The sequence below is a fragment of the Microtus oregoni genome, unplaced genomic scaffold, assembly GCF_018167655.1.
Source record: "Microtus oregoni isolate MIOR12 unplaced genomic scaffold, Mior012 000003F_ref0000135, whole genome shotgun sequence".
Lineage (NCBI taxonomy): Eukaryota > Metazoa > Chordata > Mammalia > Rodentia > Cricetidae > Microtus > Microtus oregoni.
Window position 1 is genome coordinate 19,974,719 of NW_024543062.1, and position 22,364 is coordinate 19,997,082.

At 55.5% G+C, this 22,364-nt stretch overlaps 2 protein-coding genes across 3 annotated transcripts in view; one reads left to right on the forward strand and one right to left on the reverse strand.

Annotated features, from left to right (window-relative positions):
- Vps37b (VPS37B subunit of ESCRT-I) overlaps positions 1 to 3,979 on the forward strand; it is a 28,631-nt gene extending 24,652 nt beyond the window's left edge. Inside the window, exons 3-4 of the mRNA XM_041648919.1 lie at positions 1,044 to 1,126; positions 1,901 to 3,979. Of these exons, the coding sequence (XP_041504853.1) occupies positions 1,044 to 1,126; positions 1,901 to 2,392 (575 nt within the window). The 3' untranslated portion in view covers positions 2,393 to 3,979. The remainder of the gene's footprint in view (positions 1 to 1,043; positions 1,127 to 1,900) is intronic.
- Hip1r (huntingtin interacting protein 1 related) overlaps positions 2,742 to 22,364 on the reverse strand; it is a 31,416-nt gene continuing 11,793 nt past the window's right edge. Inside the window, exons 2-32 of one of the 2 annotated variants that reach the window (XM_041648918.1) lie at positions 18,831 to 18,894; positions 18,468 to 18,610; positions 18,236 to 18,292; positions 17,283 to 17,363; positions 16,788 to 16,864; positions 16,486 to 16,547; positions 13,367 to 13,507; positions 12,834 to 12,891; positions 12,669 to 12,744; positions 12,416 to 12,556; positions 12,185 to 12,246; positions 11,929 to 12,001; positions 11,672 to 11,855; positions 11,495 to 11,583; positions 11,308 to 11,424; positions 11,131 to 11,232; positions 10,729 to 10,923; positions 9,627 to 9,774; positions 9,424 to 9,510; positions 9,038 to 9,145; positions 8,740 to 8,876; positions 8,441 to 8,551; positions 8,260 to 8,318; positions 8,141 to 8,171; positions 7,996 to 8,058; positions 7,666 to 7,766; positions 7,448 to 7,553; positions 7,230 to 7,353; positions 7,091 to 7,152; positions 6,773 to 6,979; positions 2,742 to 3,074 (exon numbers count right to left, since the gene is read on the reverse strand). In XM_041648918.1, coding sequence (XP_041504852.1) covers positions 3,063 to 3,074; positions 6,773 to 6,979; positions 7,091 to 7,152; positions 7,230 to 7,353; positions 7,448 to 7,553; positions 7,666 to 7,766; positions 7,996 to 8,058; positions 8,141 to 8,171; positions 8,260 to 8,318; positions 8,441 to 8,551; positions 8,740 to 8,876; positions 9,038 to 9,145; positions 9,424 to 9,510; positions 9,627 to 9,774; positions 10,729 to 10,923; positions 11,131 to 11,232; positions 11,308 to 11,424; positions 11,495 to 11,583; positions 11,672 to 11,855; positions 11,929 to 12,001; positions 12,185 to 12,246; positions 12,416 to 12,556; positions 12,669 to 12,744; positions 12,834 to 12,891; positions 13,367 to 13,507; positions 16,486 to 16,547; positions 16,788 to 16,864; positions 17,283 to 17,363; positions 18,236 to 18,292; positions 18,468 to 18,610; positions 18,831 to 18,894 — 3,078 coding nt within the window. In that variant the 3' untranslated portion in view covers positions 2,742 to 3,062. Of the gene's footprint in view, positions 3,075 to 5,446; positions 6,616 to 6,772; positions 6,980 to 7,090; positions 7,153 to 7,229; positions 7,354 to 7,447; positions 7,554 to 7,665; positions 7,767 to 7,995; positions 8,059 to 8,140; positions 8,172 to 8,259; positions 8,319 to 8,440; positions 8,552 to 8,739; positions 8,877 to 9,037; positions 9,146 to 9,423; positions 9,511 to 9,626; positions 9,775 to 10,728; positions 10,924 to 11,130; positions 11,233 to 11,307; positions 11,425 to 11,494; positions 11,584 to 11,671; positions 11,856 to 11,928; positions 12,002 to 12,184; positions 12,247 to 12,415; positions 12,557 to 12,668; positions 12,745 to 12,833; positions 12,892 to 13,366; positions 13,508 to 16,485; positions 16,548 to 16,787; positions 16,865 to 17,282; positions 17,364 to 18,235; positions 18,293 to 18,467; positions 18,611 to 18,830; positions 18,895 to 22,364 lie in introns of those variants that run through there. The other variant, XM_041648917.1, reaches the window with a different exon arrangement.

A 22,364-nucleotide genomic window follows, 5' to 3' on the forward strand; every position in this document is an offset into this window, starting at 1 on the left:
ACTCAGGGAAGGGGATGCTCTGTCCCTGAGGAGATAAGGACAAATGCTGTTTTCGTTTTTGTTTGTTTTTTGTCCAGTCATTAAGTTGAAGAATCATCTAAGTGTCTCTCTGCAGAGTGAGGGCTGGGGCGTGATTACACAGTGCAGTGGCGGGTTTGAAAAGAATGAATCTCAGATAACATCTAGAATTTAGTCTGTGGGCAGGGGGATGATGCTGAGTGAGAGTCGGGTAGACGGAGCACACTCTGCCTGCAGAGCCAGGGCAGCATCGTCTGATGGAGAGGCCAGCCTCGAAGGCAGAGGGAGAGTGGACATGATGGAGCCTTTGGGGATGTCTTTCTGGCCTGACCTGGTAGCCCTCGGGTTTTATTCAGATGGTGTTTGTTTTTAAGATTGACTTTTACGTAAGTGTCTGTGTGAATGTGTGTTACCTGATGTGGGTGCTGGGAACGGAACTCAGGCCCTCGGGAGGAACAGGGAGTGCTGCCCTTAGCCTCTCAGCCTTCTCTCTACCCTCATGTCTTTAAAATCAAAGACCCTAAGGCTTGACTATGTGCTAGATTAAGTTAGCACTCAGAAATGGAACCTGGTAAGAGAGAAGGTAGGAAAAGGTCCTTTGAATGGTGACAATGGCCAGCAGCTGGAGGAGTGCGATGAGATTGTATTTTACAGTGGAGTGGGTGGGCTGCGGGCAGAGCTCAGTGGCAGACTACTGGCCTCGTACATGTGCGGTCCTTGTTTACCCCTTAGTACTGGGGAAGCCCGTGTGATTACAGTGTTGTGGTCACCATGGACAGATGGTATCCTGCTCCATCCAGGCAAGAGCTGGCCTGCTCTGTCCTGGAGCTGGTCCCTGCATCCCTTTGGTGGATTTGAGGCTTTACTGTCAGATCCTGGAAAGTCCGCTCCTGTTTTGGTGACACACACTTTTAATCCCAGCACGGGGTCTCTGAGTTCGAGGACAACCTTTCTCCAGCAAGGAACCTGGAAGGTGTCCTGTGGGATGCCCTGCCTCATGGCATCGTATTTTTTGCTTTTTCCAGATAAGCAGTCAAACAGCGCTTCCTTGGAGACTCTGTTAGCACTTCTTCAAGCAGAAGGGGCCAAGATTGAGGAAGACACTGAGGTAAGGCTAGACGACCTTATGGGAATACCTCAGCACGTGTCTGGGTCACCTTGCCCAGTCCGTGGACCTGTTTCCTCCAGGACATGGGAGCCCCACACCTCCACTGCCAACAGGGGACACTTCCCCAGCACATGGGACTGAGTGCAAGTGAGCAGAATGTGCTAGGCAGGGGTCCAGCAGGCGGGGGCAGCCCAGTGCTGACCCAGACCAGGGTGTGCGCTGCTCTGCCAGGCTCCTGGTGCCAGTGGCTGAGTGGCATCTCCTGTGGTCAGTGAGTCAGCTGGTCACTGCAGCCTTCCAGACATGGCTAGCCAGAGTCTTGTCAGGGGAGGAAATGAGTCAGGGCTGGCACATGTTGCCCAGGTCAGGCTACGCTAGTCTGACTAACCGTTAGGCTTTGGCAGGCCCTGATAGCCACAAGCAGAATTCTCTGCTGCTGCCCCATCCAGGGTGAGTCACTGGTCAGGGTACAGCCAGGTGGAAATCAGAGGGCGGGGCCCAGGCAGTAGCCATCTCTGAAGTAGAGAGCTGGCAGCTCAGGCTGCCATCTGTTGTGATTCTGGAAGCTGGGGCCAACAGCGGGACCACCCACCTCATCTTCCTGGGAGAGCAGACCCAGGCACACCTCTACCGTCTGCAGCTCTGCGCATGGCCTATTCCCAGGAGGAGGGATGCCGCAGGGAACTAGAGCCTCCTTCCCTGGCCTGGACTGTGAAGGGAGCATTCTTCCTAACAGTGGGCCTGTCTTGTAATCGTTTCTCCTGCTTCTTGTAGAACATGGCAGAGAAGTTTCTGGATGGAGAGCTTCCTCTGGATGCCTTCATTGACGTCTACCAGAGCAAGCGGAAGCTGGCACACATGCGGCGTGTGAAAGTGGAGAAGCTCCAGGAGCTGGTGCTGAAGGGACAGAGACTCCCACAGGCCGGAGCCCCAGTACCGCCCAGGGTGCCTGAGCCATCGACTGCCACCTCCCTGCCCTACCCGTCTCTGGAGGCCACTGGACTCCCTTCTGTCGTGCCTCGGCGCATCCCACCACCTCCACCCCCGGTGCCCGCAGGACACATAGCCACCCCATTCACTGCTGCCATGGGCTCAGGACAGGCTTCTCCATACCCAGGATTACAGTGCCCACCTCTGCCCCCCAGGGTGGGCCTCCCCTCTCAGCAAGGATTCTCTGCACAGTTGGTGTCGCCATACCCACCAGCCCTGCCCCAGAGACCCCCTCCACGGCTGGCTCCACACCAGCCGGGCTTCATCCTCCAGTGAGCTCTGGCGTCTGTTCTTCTTGCAAGACACCCTCTGCCTGCCATGCCAAGCTCTGCAATGGAGGCTGCGGAGTCCAGCATCTGGGCCAATGGCTTGGGTGCCCTGGGTCAGTGTGTCCATCCGATTTTAGAACTGTAGGTCCGTGGTAAGTAACGAGAGCGAGTTTTGTGGACCAAGGGAGCTCTCTGTGCCAGGCCACTGTCTGGCACGCCCTGTCATCACATGGGTCTGTGCTCTGGGTGTGATTTCTAAATATCTAGTGTTGATGGACTTGTGCATCTGGAAGATAAACCTTCCCTCCAGTTTAGAGTCATGGCCCTCCTGTTGCAGCTTTATTTAATAAGCATGGTTAATTATATCTGTTTTATTTTCAAGTCTTGGTCTACCAGCTGCTATGGTGCCGGTAAAGGCTGGTTTACACTGGCCAGCCTGGAACATGTGCCCACAGCCAGGCCTTGCTGGGCACCTGTGCTGTCCACTCAGTCTGTGCCATGCAGGTTCATCAGTCACCTCTCCTCCCGCCAGACTGGATGCTCTTGGTTCAAAACCGTGAGCATAGTTTGCACTTGGCTGCCGTGTGCAGAGGCCAGGAGAGCTGTGGCTCTGGGTGAGGCGGTGTGAGCTGGACTTTGCACAGCAGAGTCCTCAGCCCTCACTCACACCTCAAGTCTCATGATGGTTTCTGTGAAAAAAAAAAAAAAAACTCAGTGTTTTTACTACACTTGTAATTTTCCTGTTTTATATTTGGAAAGGAAACTTTTTTGACACTCTCAAGACCATTCAGGGAAACTTTTTTAAAAATGCAGAGACTGTTTCGAGCTGGTTAAAAATGCAGATTTATTGAGTGCCGCTTCCTGTCAGGCGAGCAGTGCATGGTCACATCCGTCAGTGCCCGTGCTGTGCCTTAGCTTCTCTTGGTGCCGGGACTCAGATGCCTGCAGTGGGCCTCATTGCTTTGTGATAGGTCAGAGGAGGCCCATCTACCTTCAACCAGGATACTCTCGGAAGTGTTCTCTGCCATCGCTGACAGTGCTGCAGGTGCTGGCCAAGAGCACAGAAGGGGTTGGGAAAAGCCCACCTCACGGGAATGACAGCGGTGGCTCCTTCCTCTCTGGGATCTCATCTGCAGGTGCCACGTATGCAGAGTTCCCAGGGCCCAGGTGGGGGAGGGCCAGCAACCACACCTGTTCCCAGAAGAGGGCTGTGTGCCTGTCGGTAGAAGTTAGAGCCCTTCCCGTACCCTGCCAGCTGGCCTCAACCCAAGGTGACAGGGCAGAACTGGTTAGAGAGCCTGTCCCTAGCGGTAGCGCCAGCCCCTGTCCCCAAGTCTGTCCTCCTGCTCCTGGATTGGACCCTACTGGAGCTGTTGTAAAGAGACAAAGCTGTATGTACCACCTCGATACCTCTGCCACCAGCTGCCGCCGGGAGCGCCCACTGCCCCAGTCACGGGCTGCAACCACATGGGAGCTCCAGGAGGATGTGGTGAGGGGCTGCCAGGCTGACCTTGCCATCACTGCCCAGGGCCATATCTGGCACCGGGGTTGTAAAGCTGTAGAACTCTTAATAAATTGAGAATTATTAATTTCAGTTTGTTGCATTTCTCTTTATTTTTAGCCTGCCACTGCTTTACGTGGTTCTAGAACGTCTGACAAAAGGCTGACGGCTGGACAGGCAGGAAGAGTGCTAGGAGTTCAAGGCCAGCCTGTTCTAAGGAACAAGTTCCAGGTCTCAAAAAAATAAAAAAACCAAAGCTGTTTATTCTAGATCCCTGGCACTAGCCATGGGTTGGTTTTGGTTTTTTTGTTGTTGTTTTTTTGTTTTGTTGTGTTTTGTTTTTTGTCCTGGAACTCATTTTGTATATCAGGCTGGTCTAAAACTCAGAGATCCGCCTGCCTTTGCCTCCTGAGTGCGGGGGTTAAAGGCGTGCGCCACCACCATCCTCTCCAGGTAGGGCTTGTATAAGTCAGATAGCAGTAACAGAAAAATGTTTCTGACACAGGACTGTGTGTTTGGGATTGCAGTCATAGCGCTGAGGGTGACTTCATTTTGTTTCAAGAAAGTGTCCCCTCCCACACCAAGCCCCACTGTGTTCTGCCTCCTGTGCCTTCAGGTGCCTGCCTGAAGATAGCAGTAACAGAAAAATGTTTCTGACCTGGTTGAGCTTGTACCTTGTCGCCTGCACTCTGCTGACTTTTGCTGAGCTGTGTGTCTGGACCACAAGGCCCCTACAAGGGATGTGACCCAAGAGCAACCCTGTAGCATCCCATGACCTCTTCTGAGGAAGATGCTCACATACACAGCCCTATGGTTATGACAGGAGATGCGTGTGACCAGAGGCTGGGGAATGATTTGGAGAGGTGGGGTTCATTGGTGACTGGTCTCCAGTTCCTGGTTGGAGCCCCAGAATGCGAGGTCAGGTGGACCCTTTGGATCACTGGCCAGTTTGGACCAATTTTCTCTGGTTTGTACACATGAATACCCTAAAGCATTTGAAATTCTATAAAAACATGATTCCGACCCGGCAGCCAGCTCCATTAGCCTCACGCTGGAGATCAATTTGCAAAGCACTGGAACACACAGGCTTCTACTCTGCTGCCCAGGAAGCTTGCCTGCCCCAGTAGCATACGCTCTTCTATAAATCTTATATAAATGCTGAGTGTGGGGATGGGGCCCCAGCCACCTCTGCTGGGCTGCAGGTTGAGTGGAGTGACCTCTGGAGCCTGGAGGTCAAGGTCCTCGCCCACCAGCTCAGACACTAGAAGTCTAGAAACTGCCAACTGTAACCAAATGGTCTCAGATTAGTGCCCTGGTGTTAACCACTGGTGAGGCCCTAGCAGCTTCCAGGCTGGAATAGCAGTGGTCTCAGGGAAGCCTTGGGAGGATGGGAGGGCAATGATGGCTAGTTCAGCCCATGCTCCAGCAGTCTGCAGGAAGACGGACTGGTGCTCGGTGACAACTGTACTAGCAAGACTCTTCGTGTCCTTGGGTTCTAATGTCAACTGCAGACACCTGCACAGGGCCAGAGAAGTGTGCATGTCTGGAAAAATGAAAAACCTGGCACAGGCCCTCACTAGGGCACTGGTGACAACAGTGTTTTATTGCCAATGGAATTCAAACACAGAATACTAGACACAGAGCAAAGGAACTGGCTCCCTCCCACAGTCCCGAACCTTGGCCCATGGTTGGTAGCTTTCCCAGGGCACAGGGCAGGCAACTGGAGGGAGGCTGGGGACCTATCCAGCTCAGCTGCTGTCTCTATCGGTATGGATATCCCTATCCACAACTATTCCCCCTCACAGGCTCAAGAAACAAATTTATTCCAACTGTCAGGGGCAGGCAAGGCCAGGCCTCCAAGTCTGGGCTGCTCCACCTGGGGCCCCACAGGAATTTCTGAGCCCCCAAAAAGGTGGGCTGTGGCTTCTGTCTGTTTTAGCTTCTTACTGAGCTGAAAGTTCCCAGCTTCAGGAGGACTGAAATCTACCCACAAAGGTGGGTGATAAGCAGCCATACTAGTGAAGGCAGCCAGGCCAGGAGAAGGGAAAACAGGAAGTGGGAGGGTGGCTCAGAGTCCGGCTGTGAATGGAAACTCAAGCGCAGAGGCAGCACCTGAGCCAGGGCTGCTCCAGGCACAGCCCAGCAGCAGCCCCGGCCACCCTGTGGCCAGGTTCCCACACAAAGCCTGGTTTCCTGGGACTCTGAGCATGAATGCCCTAGCACCAGGCCCCTAGAGGATGATACAGCCTAGCCTACCTTCTCTCCCTCAAGGGTCACAGGTCACCCCCTCATCCCCAAAAGCCAGCAGGGGACCCTCTCTTTTCCGTCCACTTACAGCCTCAGACTTTGGAGCTCAGAAGCAGGACAGCTCCTGGTGTGTGACCTGTCCCCAGTGTGCGGACTAGACTCGGTAGGGAGGACTAACATATTCACACTGTCCCAGATGTTAGCTGTGGTTGTGGCTCAGGCCTGCCGTCCTGGCTGCTCTGGGCAGTTCCTACTAAGATAAATAGACTCAAATCCAGATCAACTACCCCACGGAGCCAAGACCCCTTGGGCTGGTGAAGGCTGCTCTGGGCTCCAGGTGCAGGAGTTCAAGCCTCTCAGAGGCCCCTTGACCATGGCCAGACAGCTACGTAAGGCCCAGCATGACCAGCAGCCGTCCGCTGGACACTCAAGGCCTAGTAGTTCACAAGTTGAGCTGGGTAGATGCCGTCCTTTGTGCTGAGCTGCAGGAGTCAAGATGAGGGGCTCAGTAGGCGAGGCCAGAGCACATGTACCATCCAGGTACAGACACTAAACACCCTTTGCACACTCGTGCACGTGCATGCGCGCGCACGCATGCATGCTCGCTCCCCTCCCTAACCCAGCACTGATGCATGGCACCTGGTTGTCTGGCCTGGGGGCTATGCTGGGTTTCTGAGCCAAGGGTGGCTTCTTGGTGGCCGAACTCCGGGGAGCTGGGCTGGGTCTGCTGGGTTCTTCCTCTCCAGGTGTCCCCATCACCCCGGCCAGGACATAGTGCTGTCTGCGCAGTTCCCCGAGCCGTACACGCTCTGCCTCCAGTGTCTTCTCCAGCTCCAGGACCCGCACCTGCAGGCCACAGAGCCAACTCAGCACTCAGCGCTGCCCGTGAGTCCTGGGACTTTCCCAGAGATCAGTCTCAAGAGGGAGCCTGGCAGCTGGGGGCATGAGGGTGCTCACTTGCGTCTCCATCTCCTGTTTCTTCAGCTTGATGAGGGACAGGCCGGAGAAATCCATGGTGTCTGTGATCAGGAGGAAGGAGGAAGCTGAGCGAGCTCTCCCACCACCTCTGGGAAACCCCTGAGTACGCAGCACTTGCCTCTGTCCTCGATCTGTTCCTGGCCGGATTTGGTGGAGGCCACCACGTTAGCGGCCCTCTCATTGACAGAGCGGGAGCATTCCTGCAGGCGGCTCAGGTGGGGGCTGTGTTTGTCAGCTTTTACCTGCAGGGAGCACAGTGGTCACCATCTGCTGGCCACAGGCAGCCAGTGAGGGCCCCAAGTCCAGGCCCGACACAAACACGGCACAGCCTCTCACCTTGGAGGCTGCCACCAGCTGGGCTGTGCTGGCTGCAATCTCGTGAGAGCAGACGATGAGCTCCTCATATTTACCCATGTGAAGCACCACCTTGTCAGCCGACTCCCTAGGGATGGGGACCAGTCAGGGGCTGGGGCTCTGCACCATCAACAAGTAGGGCAACCCACACCCTAGACCTAAGCGCCTGTCCCGGCCCACCCCCACCTGGGGCGACATACACCAACTGTGTGGCTCCCCAGCCCACTGCCTTAGAGGCGGAGATGAGGCCTTCGGTCCACCGGGAGTTCTTGGCATAAAATTCCTGCTGTGTGGCTGCCCCCTAGTGGTGATGAAAGGACAAGACAGGATGAAGGACATTTCAGAGAGGAAGGGGTGCCCAAAGGGCATATCCCTGAAGCCTCCCTGAGGTGTGGGGATTTTTAGATGTGGCAATGGATACTGTATGGTGGGGTGGGGGTGGGGGCGTCATGCACAACGGGGTCAGGGCTCCGAGGTGACCTTTCTGACCCAGCAAGGGAGGCTGCCACACCACGGCCCTGCCTGCTCACCCTGCCGCTCTCCACAATTTCCTTCTGCAGGCTGGTGGAGGTCATCACAAGGAGCCGGATGGCCTGCCAAGACCAAGATATGACTGATTCATTCTCCAGGTGGTCCCAATGCAGAAGCCGCCCTGGGGTCACCCACCGCACTCACCTTCATGAGGTCTGTGCAGGAGTTGAGGATCCTGGGGAGGAGCGGGGAAGAAAGAGAAGCCAGCTCAGCAGTCAGAAGCTGCTCTAGGCTAGGGCTCTAGGGCCGGAAGCGGTACCCACCTCTCATTCACCTCCAGCTTCACTCCTGAGCTCTCATGGCGGGCCTGGTTCATCATGTCCTGTTCCGTGACAGAGAATGAGCCAGCAGATCACAAGATACTACCTACCACTCTCAGAGGCAGCCTCCAGCCCCTTAGTTCCTTTCCTGCAGGGACTGGGAGTCCAGATGCTTGGTCCTCACCTCAATCCTCCGCACAGCGTCCTCAATGGCCGCAGAGGTGGCTGCCATCTCCTTGTCAACTATGGCCCCGAGCTCCTCTTGCCGCACATCCAGGCTCTTAGGCTTCAGGTCCTGGGATGGCACAAGTCAGACAGGGAGACTGACCCTCACCAAGGTCCAGCGAAGCTGTGCAGCGTGTGCAGGTGCAGCCCTGTGTCCTGACGCTGTGTGCTCACAGCCTGCACACCTGCACACCGAGCTCATGGACAGAGGAGTTAGCCCCGCTTTAGCCCGCGCTCTGCCTTGGCTGCACACCTCACCTGGCCCAGCTGAAGAAGACCCTGCAGGGGGGCCCGCATTAGGCTGGGCTGTGCCCTTGGTAGCATTGTCCGGTCCTGCAGCTGGCCCGTGAGCTCTAGAGCCCGGGCTCCACATTCCCTGCAAGTGTCAATCAGGCCTGTTGGGGTTAATTAAGGAAGGTTTGTGAGGAGAGTCCTGGAAAAGTCCCCACACACCCTGGTCTACGACCTAATGCAAAGCCTGGTCCCCTGTGCACTGTGAAGACCCCCGTGTGAGACAAGGTGACACAGCCAGGCCCTGCCACCAGGATCAACTTACGGTCGGCTGGGTCAGTGGGGGCCAGGTGGGAAGTGGCGCCACCATTGACGATGGTGTCCGCGGTCAGATGGGAGAAGCGGGTCAGTGCTGCCACCAGGGCAGAAGCATCTGCAGGTGGATAAGGCCGAGGTCGTCGGGAGGGAGCGATGAGATTCTTGGTGTGGGGAAACTGCATTGTTTTCTCAGAGAGCCTGGGCCAAGGCCCCAGCACCCCAGCATGGATGAGGACAGAGGGCACGCCGAAGCGGCTGAGAGTTCATTTACCAAGCAGAGCCAGTGTGACCTCAGGCCCCGTGCTCCCTCTACTTCCTACGGGCACCCGGCAGCCCTAGCCCCGGGAGCCCTACAGAAACTACAGGTCCACTCTACCCTCCACCTGTCCTTACCTTCAGAGCAGGTCAGATACTGGCTGTGGCCCTTCTCCAGGGCACTCACCGTGTCCAGAGCCGCCTGGGCCCGGCTCACCAAGTAGTCTGCAAGTACAGGCACAAGTGTAAGGCCTAGCCTGCTGCCACATGCTTCTCACGAGAGGGTGACAGGAGCAAGCCTGCCTGCTGGGTGAGCCCCTCCGGGAGCCCTGTGCACACACCTGGGGAGCTGGTGCAGCGCAGATGCAGGGGGTCATCCAGCTTGCTCACTGCATCCTGCAGAATGGCCTCCGCCTCAGCAGCAGCGCTGCGCAACACTGCAAACTGGTCGTCCAGCAGCTTCTGCCGCAGCCCCTGTTCCTGCGACTCCTGAGGGCAAAGAGACGAAACCTTCAGACCCCTCAAGGCTCAGCTCCAGGGACTGACAGTGGGAGGCTGGTCAAGGCCAGCTGACTCCCTCCACAGAAGGATGTCCTAGCCTAGCTGCAGTAGAGTTCTAGACCATCTCCCTCCCTCCCAGGGCTTGGAAGACTCATGGGGTGAGATGGGGAGGGAGTGGGGGGCAAACAGCTCAGTGAGAAACAGCCCAGAACCTAGATAATCAAAGGGCCACTGGGCACACAGTAAGCTGTTCAACAGCTGGCAAAATGGCTCAGTGGTAAAGGCGTCTGCCACCAAGCATGGCAATCTAACAACCCGGGTTCAATCCCCGGAACCCAGAAGGTGGAAGGAAAGAGCTCACTCCTGCAAGCTGTCCTCTGACCTCCACCGTGAGCTCCACCCCAACAAAATAAACTGTTTTCTAAAAAAGAAAGAAAGAAAGAAAGAAAGAAAGGGCATTCTGTATCATCAGACAACGAGAAAATGCAAATCAAAATCTCAATCACAATAAACAACGCTGAGTGGTGAGGCACACCCGGGACTCAGAAGTCTGAGACAGGAGACGACCCTGGCTTTGAGGCTAGCCTGGAGATAGATATATATACACACACACACACATATACATACATACACACACACACACACACACATATATATATATATATATATATATATATATATATAGAGAGAGAGAGAGAGAGAGAGAGAGAGAATCAGCAAGGGCTTTGTACCCACATAACTGGCTGAATCAAGAAAACAGTCAAAAAGATGGCGAGGATGTGGAGAACTTGGAACCCATTTCTTGGGCCTGGGCTGCTTTTGCGAGAGGTGAGAATGTCTCAGCCGTGGAAGGGAAGCCAGGCTCTGAGCACAGTGAGAATACTGACTCACTCACACCAAAGGGTGCGCCTCACAATGTGGCAAGGCGGAGGGAGGCCATACCTTTTCTTCCAGCCGCCCCTGCAGCTCGCCCTTCTCCTGGGAGCTGCGCTGCTGCTCTTGGCTGAGTGCTTCCTCCTTCTCCCGCACCAAGCTCTGGGCAGCCAGCAGTTCTGCTTCCCGCTGCCGCATGGCTCCAGTCAGGGCCTCCTTCTCTGCATTCAACGTGTCCAGCCGTGCACTCAGCTCTGACCCACTCTGTGAACATGAAGAAAGCCAACAGCCATGCCAACCCTGCCTGGCCTCATCCGTGTTTACAGCCCGTGTCTTAGTACCACACCACTCCCAAGACACTGAGAGCTCCCTGCAATCCAGGAGGCACCTGGCCTGCTTGGGGGCCCACTGCCGTGTAAATATGGCCCAGTTTATAGGAAAGAGGACTCAACTTGTGCCAGCTGCACGCACCTGCTCTGTGCGGCTCAGGGCCTCCTGTGTATGGGCCAGCTCTCCTGCCTTGGCTGCCAGCTCCCGCTTGAGTTTCTCCAACTGGTCACTCTGCTCCTCCATCTAGGAAGGGACAGCAGGTCAGTAGGGCAGCAGGGCTGGGATGGCGTGGGGCAGGGCCGCACACACTCAACACACCTTCATCTCGGACTCACGCTTCACTTGTTCCATCTGGAAGGCCAGCTGCTCCTTCACCCGCGCCACCTCTTCCTGACTCTGCTGTGTCACCGTCAGCTGCTTGGCTGTGTCTGCATTCTGGAAGGCAGGGGACAGGTTCTGACTCTGGACCCCTGGCCACACTGCCCTTCCTGAGGCTGGTACCCACCTTCCTGAGTAGCTCGGCATGCGTGTTAATGAGTTCGTTGTGCTTCTCCTTCAACTTGCTGTAGCGTGCCTCCGTGGCACTGGCTTTCCCTGCAGAGAGGCAAGGCTGAGTGAGATGGGCAGGCAGGATAGAATCCACCCTCATCCTGCTGCTGGGAACCACCACAGAGGTGCGCACTCTCTGCCTCCTCTCGCAGGCTCTGGTTCCTGGCGCCTTCCAGCTGCATGGCCTTCAGTTGGGCCAGCTCGTGCCGCAGCTGCTCGTTGTCCACCAGGGCCTTTTGCTTCTGTTTCCGCTGTTCCTCCAGCTCTGCCTCCAGAGCATTTACCTGACTCTTCAGCTGTGAGATGTACCGCTGGGCCTGCAGGGCAGGAAGAAGCGCATGGAGCCCAGGTCCACCCGGGTGGGGACGGCCCTTGGTCATGCCCCCTCACCTCCATCTTGATCTTCTCCAACTCAGCACGGAGGGTTTCCACCTCTCTCTTCAAGTTCTCAATCTGGATGTCCCTGGGGTCAGAGGTCGTGGGACTCAAGTTTATAGCTGGAAGGTCACAGACTGCCCAACACAGACAGGGTCTGGTTCCTCACCAGTGGCCCTCAGGATTTCCATTACTCTGTAGTTCCCACCTACGACCTTTCCAGTCAGAAGGCTCTTTCTACCTTCTACCCAGGTGGGCCCTGGGGACTCACCTGTCATCCTTCATGGAGCCATTGGGAGGTCCAAAAGTCTGATCAAAGAGGTCAGCCACCACCTGCCATAGCAGAGAACATGGACCTCGGCTCCCCTCTTGTGCCCTCCATGGTGGGGAGCCCAGTGGAGGGGCAAACCCTACGTTGTGCCCAGCCTTGTGTCAGAGGCCCTTCTTCAGGGGACCACACGGTGAGACATGGGGAGACAAGCAGGTGGGGGGAAGAGCTTACCGCCGGCTCCCCAGCAGGGGGCGCACTGCTGATCTCAATGAGGTTCTCAGGCTCCTCATCTTCCGGGGCCTCCTCTGGGATTACCACCACAGGCTTGATGTGTTCGGCCAGGGCTGAAGCCCGCAGGAAATTGGGGGGTCCCTGTGGGGACAGCAGCAGGGAGATGCTCAGCTACCTCCAGAAGCCTTCTGTGGACTCTGCCAGAGCCAGGAAGGAGCCAGGGGCTGCTGACTGTGGGGAGGGGGAGCAGCACCTCGGGTAGTCTTGGGATCTGGATGAGCCTCTTAAAGTACAGCATGTCCGAGGCTCGGCGGAAGAAGTTTTTGAGGCTGCAATGGAACAGGGAAACAGGTCACAGGGGAGCCATCAGTTGGGAGCCTCTCCAACCATGCTCTAGTCCCCCACCTTGGGCTGGTACCTGTGAAACTGTTCGTGGAACCGGTCCCTGTGGCCTTGCAGGGTGTCTGCTGGGAGACCTGAGGGACACAAGCAGACAGGACCCCTCTGTACACTGCTCCAAGGTGTGCTTTCCTCCCTGCCCCCGAGATTCTAGACCCGCGGGAGAGGAGAGGGTCACTCAGCTCTGACACTGATCAGACAGGGCGGCACTGGAGAGGTGGGCATGCCACCAGGGCCATGGCTTTGAAAGTTGCCCGAGGACCTCTAACACTACAGCCATAGCCTTTCTACTACTGCTCCCCAGAAACACGGTGGGGGGGAGGGGCCACTGTCCCCTCCTATACCAGGTGTGCAGAAAGCTAGGAAAACAAAAACTAGACGTCTTGTCTCTCTGCTCTGGAAGCTGGTGGTTTTCATAAAGCACATCACTACTGCTGGTCTCGGGATGGTTTACAGGTGATCTTTCTACTTGTGGCTCACCTCTCTGCCCTTCCTCTCAGTAACACGAGGGGTACAAGGCCCCATACGCCCACCCAGGACCGTGCAACTCACAGGCGTGCAGCTTGAACATGAGCTTCACGGTATAGTGGTAAAGGTGACTGCAGTCCTGGATGACCTGGATGAGGGGGGCCAAGCGGCACTGGCCGGAGGACATCTGAGACACCGCGATGGCTGTGTTGAGCTGCCGGAAAACTAAGGAAGAGGAGAAGGTGGAAGCAAGTGTGAGCGGATGCGGCTGGAGGTGGGCACAGGCTAGCCCCACCACAGCTCACACCGTGAGCTCACACTGTGGTGGCTCTGGAAGCAGTGAGTGGCCTTCCACCGTGCTGTCAAAGCCACAGTGAAGGTTTGAAGATGGTTGGGACTCTAATCTGGGCCTTCGACATCGTGCTCTAGCCTGGACTGCAGCCCCTATGCTGGTGGCTTTCTTGGGTCAAGGACACACCCCCAGGAATGAGGACAAGCAGGACAGCAAGGCTGAGCAACCCTCTTGATACGCTGCAGATCAGGAAGGGTTTTCCAGAACCTCCCACCAGGGTGGGCCCGAGACAGAAGTGACTGCTCCACACCCAAGGCCCTGAACCTCAGAGAATGAAGATTGTTACCAAAGGCCAGAGAGATGGCTCAGTGGACACAAGTGCTGGCCACGTAACCTGATGACTTACATGGCAGGAAAGAACTGTCTCCTTCAAGTGGTTCTCTAACCTCCACACATGTGCTATAGCACAGGCATGTCCACACACATGCACACAAATAAAATGTAGTAAATGTGTTTTAAAAGACTATTGCTGAAGCAAGGCATGTCGTGCAAACCTATAAGCACTCAGGAAGCTGAGACAGGGGAATTGAGCTTAAGGCCAAACTGGACTACAAAGCAAAGCCTGTCTAAAACCAGCAGCAAGGGCTGCAGAGATGGCTCAGGAGCTCAACAGCACTGGCTGCCCTTCCAGAGGACCTGAGTTCCATTCCTAGAACACATATGGGCCTCAGCCACCTGGAACGCTGGCTCCAGGGGATCTGACACCCTCTTCTGGCTTCTGCAGGCACCAGGCACTGCCCATGGTGCACAGATGTACATGTGTGGGCAAAACACCCATACACGTGAAAAAAGAGAGAGAGACTGCCATTCCAATACCTCATTCTATAGACGTGGAGACAGGCAAGGGTTTGTTCCGGGCCACGCATGGCCTTGGACACAGGCTTTACAAGCCCCTAGTGAGCCAATCTCTCACTTGCCCTGGAGACCCTGACAATCAGGCCTTGTATCAGAACTCCAGAGAAGGAGGGATAAAGGACAAACACGAAGCTGCCCCCGCTTGGCCTGCATCTTCTCTAGGGCAGAGAGAGGAATGACAACGAGCAGGCAATGAGCCAGGGTGGGAGAGCAGCCAGGCCCCACGCTGGGCGCTCTGAGTGGTGCCAGAAGCCCCAGTCCCTGGAGCCTTGCTCTGGCCCTAACGGGATGGACGGGGTTGTTTGCGAGAGGTAAAAGCCGGATGGAAGAGGCCTTCCTCGCCTTTCCTTCAGTCCTAACTGGAAGTCGCACTAGGTACACTTTAGGTATCAAATGTGACTAAAATGTGTTTTGTAACCTGCCTTACTTCAGGCAGAATGCTCTAGTTCTTTCTGGCCAAGGTTAAAATGTCCTCTCACCCCTTTCTGTGTCTTCTTCTCCCTCCTTCCCAGGGTCCCCTGCATTCTAGGTAAGCACTCCACTACTGAGCTACAGCCCTGGTTAATGTAGACCAGATTGGCCTCAAATTCAGATCCTCAAACACAGGCCTCTCTAGCAAATAGATTAAAGGCATGGCCACCATGCCCAGACTTCTTTTTACTTAAAGTGTTTTCCTTTATTTTTATTTATATAAGTGTTCTGCATGTGCACCACCCACATGCAGTGCCCTCAGAAGCCAGAAGAGGGCATCAGATCCCCTAGGACTGGAGTTAAGACAGTTGGGAGCCACAGTGAGGGCTCTGGGAATCCCCTGCAGAGCCTGCAGAGTAGCCAGTGCTCCTCTCCACCAAGGGCCCCTCCAGTTCGCCTTGTCACTTTTCAGACTAAGTCTCACAAAGTTCCCCAGGTTGACCTTGAACTCACTTTAGCTCCTAATTTTCCTGCCTCAGCCTTCTGAGTAGCACGCGTCTCTAACAGCCTGCGCTCCCTTTGAAGGCAGTGTGTTGCGGCCAGCTTTCCTCTTCCATGTAAGGGTTTCTGCTTTCTGTGCTGTGGGCTGAGGGAAGGAGGCCCTTGCACCTCTCTCCTGTGCACCCAGGTGTGTCTTCAGAAGCTCAGTAGACAGTCAGGTCTTTGTACTTCACTAAAACATCTGTGTCACCAAGGATGGGGCCTGTGGGCTCTTCCCACTTCCCTTGTAGGGACCATAGCCTGCCTACCTGGACCTCCTCCCAGGCCAAGAGCAGCCAGGGTGGGGCCATGGGGTGTATGGCGAATTTGATGGCCTGTGTGCTCTGGGAAGCTTGGGCTTAGCTCTTTTGCCAAGAAAAAATTCCTGGTGGCCTTGGTCCAGCTGCTCTGCTGGGCCACACCCTGGTAACCTGACCTCTGCTCCATGTTGAGCCCTGGGCAGGCTGCAAGCTGACCTCTCACCCACCAGAGCCACAGGCCCGGACTCTGGGTACAGGGGGGCTGTCTTGCCTCTTCCCAAGTCCCTGTTTCCCCTTAAAAAGGCATCTTGGGCTCTGCTGTTGACAACACTGGGTCACCAGCAGCTGTTCTGAAGGTGCAGCTCAGAACAATCACCTCCCAGGCTGGGAGGGTGAGCCCTCTGAGATTTCCTGTCCAACGGCTGCCAGTTCTTGGGCTGAACAGTCTAATAGAACCCAGAGGCATTTCAGAACACAGCAGGAAATGTTACCCACATTCTTTCTCCCAGAGGGGACTGCAGCTGCTAAGGCCAGGCGGGAGCCTAGAGTGCTCCTCCGCAGCCCACACCACACCGCCTCCACATCCAGGACCCACAGAATAATGTTCAGATGCTGTGTCCTGGATGAACATACAGGGTCCCAAGGCAGCGCCGGGGAGCAGGTGCACTTAACACAGCACTGGGCTGCAGCAGGCGCTCCCCAGAGCATGCCCGGCACCAGGAAAAGCAGCAGTGAGAACGTCAGTCTGGTCACCGCTGTCTTGGCAGCCTGAGTGATGCACCCACCAGATTCAGAAAGCTTCAGTTCACAGTCCATGTAGTCAAACATCTCCACGGTAAGCTGGAAACTAGGGGAGAGAGGGAGGATGCATGGGGTGCAGGACACACCCACCCAGTCCCCAAGACTGCTTTGGAACTGCACACTCCCCATCAGGTACAAACTGAACCAAACAAACCCCACCCCTGGCCCATGTGAGACCATGACCTTCAACCCGAGAGGTGCAGCCTCATTTGCCATCATGGCCCCTGGTGGGCACCTGATCTCAAACACTCAGGGGTGTGGGAGAAACTGAGGCACACAGACTCACATGTTATTCACATCAGTTCCGGCTGCCTTCTCCAGCACCTCGTCTGTTACCTCCAGGCCTGCAGGAAACTGAGGGTGCTGCAGAGACAGCCCCCCACTCAGCTGCAGCTTTGCTGAGCAGCCACATACCAGGCCCCATCCCTGCTCCCGACAGCGCCACGAGGAGAGTGGCCAAGGAGGTTCCCCAATCCTGCCTTCCAGGGCCCCCAGCTGCTCTGGTTATGCCGAAGGGGCTGAGAATTTGGGGACAACAGAAAGCCTGGGGACAGGACAGGGGCAACCTGGCCAAAACGGAAAGATATGGCCACTGGACCACAGCAGGCATCCACATTGGATCTATGTAGACACGGAGCTGAGTTGGCAATCTCCGTCAGTCATCCTAGCCTCTACGGTAACCGGACAGACCATGGACAGGACAGATTCCAACCCTCCTCTATGTCCCCAGATGTCCTAGAGGGAAGGGCTCCCCAATCCCTCAGCCCCACAGTTCTACTACCTTGAGGTGGAAGGAGATTTTGGTCAGCAACAGTTTGGTGTAGACATTCACCAGGTGTCCATACTGGTCACGAAGGTGCCCCTGTGAGGATGGAGCCCAGTGTGAGGTCACTGTCGAGAGCACCCATCAAGGCAGGAGGAAACCAGGCGGCAAGGGCAGATGAGGGCCATTCTTCACGTCAGTCACTTTCCCCGCCAGCCTTCACCAATCTCATAACTCTCTAGCTTCCTCCCCTCCTTAATCTCACTCCTTTGTCATTCTTGCCAGAGAAAGCCTTGTGAGAGGCAAAGAGAGCCCTTTGCCCAGGGCGACAGGCCAGTTCTGAGCTGGGATACTTCATTAAAGTGCTGCTGGCAGACGGGGAGGCGCATCTGGCCTGTATGTAGAATCCGGCTCCTCTTGCAAAATGTCCTGGTGTGTGGCCACACGGCTTGGGCCTGGGCCTTTGGCAGGCCCTGTGATGAATCAATGGAGTGTAACAGCTCTGGACAGACAGCAGACTCCTGAGACCCACTCAGCTACGTGTCCCAGGAGAACGCAGACAGTGAAGTCTGAGGCCCTTCCCTCCCGGGGCCGTGACTTCTGAGGACCCAGACACAGCCCCCACCCCCCGGGATCTGACTATGGGTCTGAGAATGGCCTGGCAAAAGCATGGAAAATTCCAGTCTGTAACGGGGTTTCTGAAGCCACAGTCTAGGGGAGCCTGGGAGTCCCTGCTCTCCACACAGCCATGGGGTTGCTACCTTTTTCAACTCTCGAGGACTAACGGGCCTACCTTATAGAGGCGGAGGCCAATCTAAGCCCCAACAAGGCTACAACTTCACATTGACTGGTGCTCAGCCTATATGGTAACCCCAAGGACAATTGTAGCTGCTGCAGAGGGGGAGGAAAGAACAAGCCCAGATGCTGCCCTCAGCTCAGCCACACTGCCTGGATGCTGTCCTCACACCTACCCACAGGTCGCCGATCTCACGTATGTTGCTCCGGTACCGCTGGCAGTCATGCAGCACCTGGGGCCAGAAGGATGGACAGTGGGCAGGCATGGCCAGTCCCAAGGGCGAGGGGACAGATACAAGGACAGAACCGTACCCTTCAACACTTCAAAGAGATACTGTGAGTGCTGTCAGCTGGTGAAATGCAGGCCTACTGAGCCTGTGAGACCAAAGGGCTACGGTCACTACTCACATTGGGGTGTCCATCTCGGAGGACTTTGTGAAGGACATGGCAGAACTTCCAACTGAGGATGGAGCTGCTGGGCAGCGGCAGGCCAATGGCATAGGACCAGAAGGTAAAGGCCCCCTTCTCATGGTGAGTGCCCAGAATGATGCCTTAGAGGGTCAAGGCCAAGTGAGGGACACAGACAGAAGTGTGGGCAGTTACTGTGCAGAGAGCCCCTGTCACTGGGCCCTGTCACTCTCTGCAGTTCCCCGGTTGCAACAACTAGAGGTCTTGGGTCAAGCTCTCCCAGCCCAGCACACCCTGGGTCAGCACCATGCTCATCCCACAGTCTCCTCACACCTCCCCAAGGCCCAGGGAGCACAAGGATACGCCGGGCATGCTTCTCCTTCACAGGGGCCTCCTGGCTGTTGATGGCTTTGCTGATGCTGATGGCCTATGAGGAAGACAAGCAGAATTAGACACCCGTCTGCAGCTGTCTTGCCAGCACAACCCAAACGGATGGGCCATCTACTCTGGTGGAGGAGAACGAACATGTTTGTCAGAGCCACACTCCCAGGAAACTCTACATGACCTGTAGCTGATGTCAATGCCACAGCAACCAGGAGCTCCAGGCTCAGGCAGGAGGAAAGCTGGGCTGTGGCTCAGAAAGACATGTCTGATCTACCTCAGACTGCTCTCCCTGAAGAGGCCCCCAGACTCCAGGAGGAGTGACTAAGGGCATGGCCAACAGAGTATCCTCTACCCAAGTTCCCCACCAGGAAATGCAGCAGAGACTTGGCCCCAGCCCAGATGAGCCCCTTGTCCTCACAGTCTCCTCCTATAAAAGGGCACGTTACCCCCTTTCCTGTACAGCAGGGCCCACAGCAAGGCTGTCAGCTGACGGCCAGCCAGATGCATGCAGAAGCCAGGCCCTGTCACTGGCCGCCACACCATAGGTGCCCGCTCATGCCACTGAGAAGGACAACTGTGGCCTCTTGGGGGAGGGGGAAGCCAATGGAGAATCTGCTTCGCACCAGGCTGTTGTCACCTCACACTTGACCAAAACCACAGCCACGGTCCTGAAGGTGGTTCTTTTTTTTTTTTTAAATATTTATTTATTATGTGTACAATATTCTGTCTGCGTGTATGTGTGCAGGCCAGAAGAGGGCACCAGACTTCATTACAGATGGTTGTGAGCCACCATGTGGTTGCTGGGAATTGAACTCAGGACCTTTGGAAGAGCAGGCAATGCTCTTAACCACTGAGCCATCTCTCCAGCCCCCTGAAGGTGGTTCTAACCTCTGCTGATCACATCTTATTTCCCCAGCTCAACACCGTCCAGGAAGGCACACACAGCACACACCATCCCTCACCCAGCCCTCCAGAGACTCCACTGGCAGAGACAGGGTGCGAGGTCAGTGTTTATGAACTGAGAAAAGCTCCCCAGTTCATGCTGCATTTAACTCTGTGAAGCTGTGATTCTTTGCCTGTCTAAACAGATCTAATAAAAAGCTGAATGGCCAATAGCAAGGCAGGAGCAAGGATAGGCAGGGTTGGCAGGTAGAGACTATAAATAGAAGGAGAAACAAGAAAGAAGAAGGGAACAGTGGAGCCAGTCACCCAGACAGCCACAGAGTAAGATATACGGAAGTAAGAAAAGGAAAAAGCCCAGAGGCAAAAGGTAGATAGGATCATTTAAGTGAAGAAAAGCTGGCAAGAAACAAGCCAAGGCCAGGCAGTCACAACTAAGAATAAGCCTCCGTTGTATGATTTATTTGGGAGCTGGGTGGTGGGCCCCTCAAAAAGCCAAAGGAGCAAACATACTGCACAACACCCCGGTTGATGTCTCAGATCTAAGTGGATGCCCCAGCACTCGCTGAGCAGGCTGACTCAATTTTCCTATAAAAGTAGCTAGCCTGGAGGGCCGAGCGTCCCTTTCTGCTCGGAGGCATGCGTCTGGGGACTGCCAGGGCTGGGCACAGGCTGCTCCTTAGCTGGACCCTGCACCCCACAGTCCAGCAAGGTACACTGATGTCCTTTCACACACAGGGCCGATTATGAGAGACTCATTGGAATCTGGGGACCTGGGACTGCAGCCGAGCCCTCCCACCTCACTGAACTAGGGTCCTGAAGGAACACTAGCGGGGTCTGCCTTCCCAAGTACACAAAGCCTCAGCCAGCCAACCATCTGTCCTCATGGGTGCTGAGCCTGCATCCACGGCCCCCAGGTCTCTTTTTCCTCACAAACACAGGGTGGTCACCTAGCAGCTGAGGTGAGGCTGTTGCTCTGCTCACTAAGGGTACCTCGCCTCTACTGAGGGAAGGTGGGCACAATGGTAGCCATGGGGACAATCAGAGAGACCCGGTGAAGGCCAGCACTGCACACGCCTCCGGGAAGCCACCTGGGAGTTGGTGACTATGCCCAGTGTCTTGAGTACACTGATCTGCTGGGCTCCATGCTGTGTCCTCAGCGTGATTGTGACATGGCTTCCAGGTACAGCTCTCCCCTGGCAGGAGTCACGTGCTAAGTGGGCTGGGCCACCCAGAGCATTAGCAAGCAGCTATGGCTCACAGCAAGGAGTGTCCCTCCCTGGGCTGTGGAACCACAACCTTCAATGCCTTGACACCCGAGCTGGGAGCTGGCTCTAATGATGAATGCCACCTGTCCTGGAAGATTCCTGGCAAGGAGGGAGGAGATGGAGCTGCCCTGGTGACCCAGATGACGAATGACCTGGGTGGGGTAAGAAACTTAGAAATTGTGAGTACAGTCTGGGAACGGACGAGCAGGGAATCTTTTTCTTCTGAGGAAAAAGACCACCAAGAGTCCATGACAAAACCTTCCAGACCCCAGGCCTCCCCAGCCGGCAGTGGAGTCTCTGCTTTTCTTTGCCAGGGGCTAGAGAGATGGCTCAAGCATTAAGCTCTTCGAAAAGGTCCCAAGTTCAGTTCCCAGCACCCACATCAGGAGCTCACAACCACTTGTAACTCCAGCTCCAGGATCAGACCACTGGCCTCTCCGGGCACCTGCACTCACCTGCAGACACACACAGTTAAAAACCGCGGGAGAGCTCTGCGCCCACCTCGGTCAGCAGAGTAACAATCTGAAGAGGGCAAAGACGGCAGTTCAGTTCTACAGACTCAGTGACAGTGTTGGTTCAAACTTTGAGAGTCTGACCCCTAAACATCTCTCTTCACATTAGTATGTGCATGCATGTGAACGTGCGCGTGTGCTTGTGTAAGCACACACATGACATGGCATGAGTGTAGAAGTCAGAGGACAACTCAAAGGACTCTCTCCTTCTACCATGTAAATCCCAGGATCCAAAGTCCGGGTGTCAGGCTTAGTGGCATCACCCTTACCAGCTGAGCCATCTCAATACCCTACCCCCTTTTTAAATAGGGTTATCGTGTAGCTTAGTTCAAATGCACTATGGAGCTGAGACTGAGCTTGAACTCCTGACCCAAGTGCTAAGATTAAAGGCATGTGCCACCACCACCTGGTGGACCTCTGCTTTCTTGAGCCCCAATATAACACACCTAGCCCTTCTCTCCACTGGACCCCTCAACCCCTTTGCTGTTGTGTTTAGATAGGGTCTCTTGTGTAGTTCTGTCCATCCTGAAACTTACTATGTAGACCTGGTGGGCTTGCAAGACAGAGCTCTTCTGGCCTCTGCCTCCCAAGTGCTGGGATTAAAGGTGTGTGCCACTACAACGGGCTGTCCTTGGTCCTCTTTAAATCTGATTTATGGTTCTCTAAATCCCATCTGATAGTGTTACTCTCTCAAGTCACCTATGGCATGTCAGTGGCATGTGGCAGCTGCCTCTGCATGTGCGGCTGCCCCCACGCTTACAGTGCTTCAGTAAGGAGGTCATGAGGTACTGAGGAATGCGACCCAGGAGGGAACGTGGCAGGGTCTTCTGTGG